Consider the following 2,500-nt stretch of genomic DNA (forward strand, 5'->3'; position numbering starts at 1 on the left):
AGTGTAAAGAGGGAGTGCCACAATTTTATATTTTTCCAGTTTTTAATGTGTCTATGAGGTGACAGTACTTCATTAGACACCCTGGAGTCGTTTTTATGTGCAATGGTGTATTAACTTTGTATGTAGGGTTTCTTCCTGGAGGCTGAACCCTTGACAGTCAAACGGGCCAATGAAATAAACAGTAATATAGTGACATCACACTATCAGCCCCTCCCTAACCCCTCCCCCTTTATCATACAACTATAGCTTGTGGTGCGGCTTCAGTTCAGGTGGATCACCACCCATCACCACCCACCAGGCAAACTCAATGAACTGGTGGGCGTGTCCACATAAAAGCATGAGTTTAAAAAATGCTGTACACTTTTTGATATATTATAATAATACCTGATGATCATGTTTTAGGGTGGAAAAAATCGTGGCCCTCCATCTTTAAACTAACAGATAATACGTATTTTAATTTGATTCCCTGAATCACGATCGGCTCTCTCGTACCTGTCTGCCGGTGCCTCTCTCTGGCGTCGCGGTGTTCGTTGTGTCGGTAAGCGTCTCTGTAGTGGTGTGCCAGGGCCATGTCCTCCAGCCGGTAGTGTTGGGGACCCGCGGGGGGTTGGGGGGTGGGGCAGGCCGTTGGGAGGGTGCGTGGGGAGGCCGTTGGGCGGCGGTGTGAGCAGGGAGCCCTGTGCTCGGGCTGAAGCGTTGGCTGGGCTGAGGTGTGCAAGGCCTCTTAGCCAGGTGCTCTGGGTGCAGGCCGTCTCTCTCTGAACTGTCTTTGGTCCTGATGGCAGAGGGGGGGGGGACAGTGATCAGTTGGTGTTAAAGCTCTAGACTGTAATTTACCTTTGTGGATACAAAGGTAATACAATTGGGGTGGTTGTATTTGGTCTCCCTGCTCTCCTATTGAAACATTTGGATCCGTGTTTAGGTTAAACACTACCTTAGACACGATCCTGTTTCTGGTGTTGTTTCTCAGCACACACACACACACACACACACACACACACACACACACACACACACACACACACACACACACACACACACACACACACACACACACACACACACACACAACATACGTCTGCAGTATGCTAGAGAATGTAGTTGTGTGCAGTAAGACAGCACAGCTGTACACCATATGTACTAACCAAACAGACCATCTCCACATCCTGCATCTCAAGCTCTTAATCTGAATATAATGTACCACAGCCAAGTGAAGCCTCGTGCTCTCTGTTTCTGTCTCTCTCTCTCTCTCTCTCTCTCTCTCTCTCTCTCTCTCTCTCCCCCTCCCACCCCCCCTCTCTCTCCCGCGCTCTCTAACCTAAAGCATTACATGCCCTGTGTTTGACAGATGTTTCTGATGTTTAGTGACACTTATTTGAGTCTCAGTGCGTGCGTGCGTGTGTCTGTGTGAGTGTGAGTGTGAGTGTGAGTGTGAGTGTGAGTGTGTGTGTGTGTGTGTGTGTGTGTGTGTGTGCGTGCGTGCATGTGTGTGTCTGTTCAAGCCATCTGGACATTTGAAATGTGAGTGTTGATATTAATCTGTTTAGCTGGATGGAACTAGCTGTGCATTGGGATGTAAAGCATGCTTTCATTGCTTTATCATCCCGGGGATCAGAGACAGCAACAACTCTGCCGGAGATTAACGTGGTCTTCACTGTATTCCACTATTCTGTGTGTGTGTGTGTGTGTGTGTGTGTGTGTGTGTGTGTGTGTGTGTGTGTGTGTTGTGTGTGTGTGACAAAATATGCGGATCACGCATTGGTCTGAGCAGCCACCAGGCTTTGCACAGACGACAGACACAACAATAATCATCCATGAACTTTATTTGGAGCAACGTCATCATCGACATCGATGGACTGCCATAAGCAAGTAAGTGTGTGTGTGTGTGTGTGTGTGTGTGTGTGTGTGTGTGTGTGTGTGTGTGTGTGTGTGTGTGTGTGTGCGTGCTTGTGTGGTGTGCGAGCGTACAAAGCTGTGTGTTCATATTTAGTTGTGAATGCGCATGGGCCATAAAAATCCCTAGCATCCAGCATCCCTGCAATCACCAAACAGCTGGCCCGGTCAGTGGTGGAAAGCGATTAAGTACATTTCACTCAAGTACTATACTTAAGCACAATGTTTAGGTAGCCTACTTTTACTTTACTTGAGTATTTCCATTTTTCGATATTTTATACTTTTTCACCACTGCAAACAAGCTGGCCCACCATAGGCCCTGGCCTCAAACCTACTGTATAGCTCTGCCCTGCCCCCCTCACCCCACCCCACTCAGCCCTGCACCGCCGTGACATTGTAAGCCAGCGGCCGGAGGGAGAAGGCGGAGGTGTGCGGATTACGGTGGATTGCCCATTCCTCTATGTCCCCCCCTCCCCCTCCCCTCAGATGTGCTCAGGCGGGCAGGGGTTCAGACCACCACCATCTGACACACATCCCTGACATATGGACAGCTGCTGGGAGAGAGAGAGAGAGAGAGAGAGAGAGAGAGAGAGAGAAGATGGTCTAT

General features: G+C 49.1%; 1 protein-coding gene across 1 annotated transcript in view; it reads right to left on the bottom strand.

The window, feature by feature from the left end:
- The window catches only part of cbfa2t3 (CBFA2/RUNX1 partner transcriptional co-repressor 3), a 54,930-nt gene that overhangs the window by 10,035 nt on the left and 42,395 nt on the right, over nt 1-2,500 (bottom strand). The window contains 3 exon segments of the mRNA XM_083759841.1: nt 449-613; nt 615-662; nt 664-775. Coding sequence (XP_083615967.1) covers nt 449-613; nt 615-662; nt 664-775 — 325 coding nt within the window.

The sequence above is a fragment of the Protomyctophum parallelum genome, assembly GCF_964188405.1.
Source record: "Protomyctophum parallelum genome assembly, chromosome: 2".
Classification (NCBI taxonomy): domain Eukaryota; kingdom Metazoa; phylum Chordata; class Actinopteri; order Myctophiformes; family Myctophidae; genus Protomyctophum; species Protomyctophum parallelum.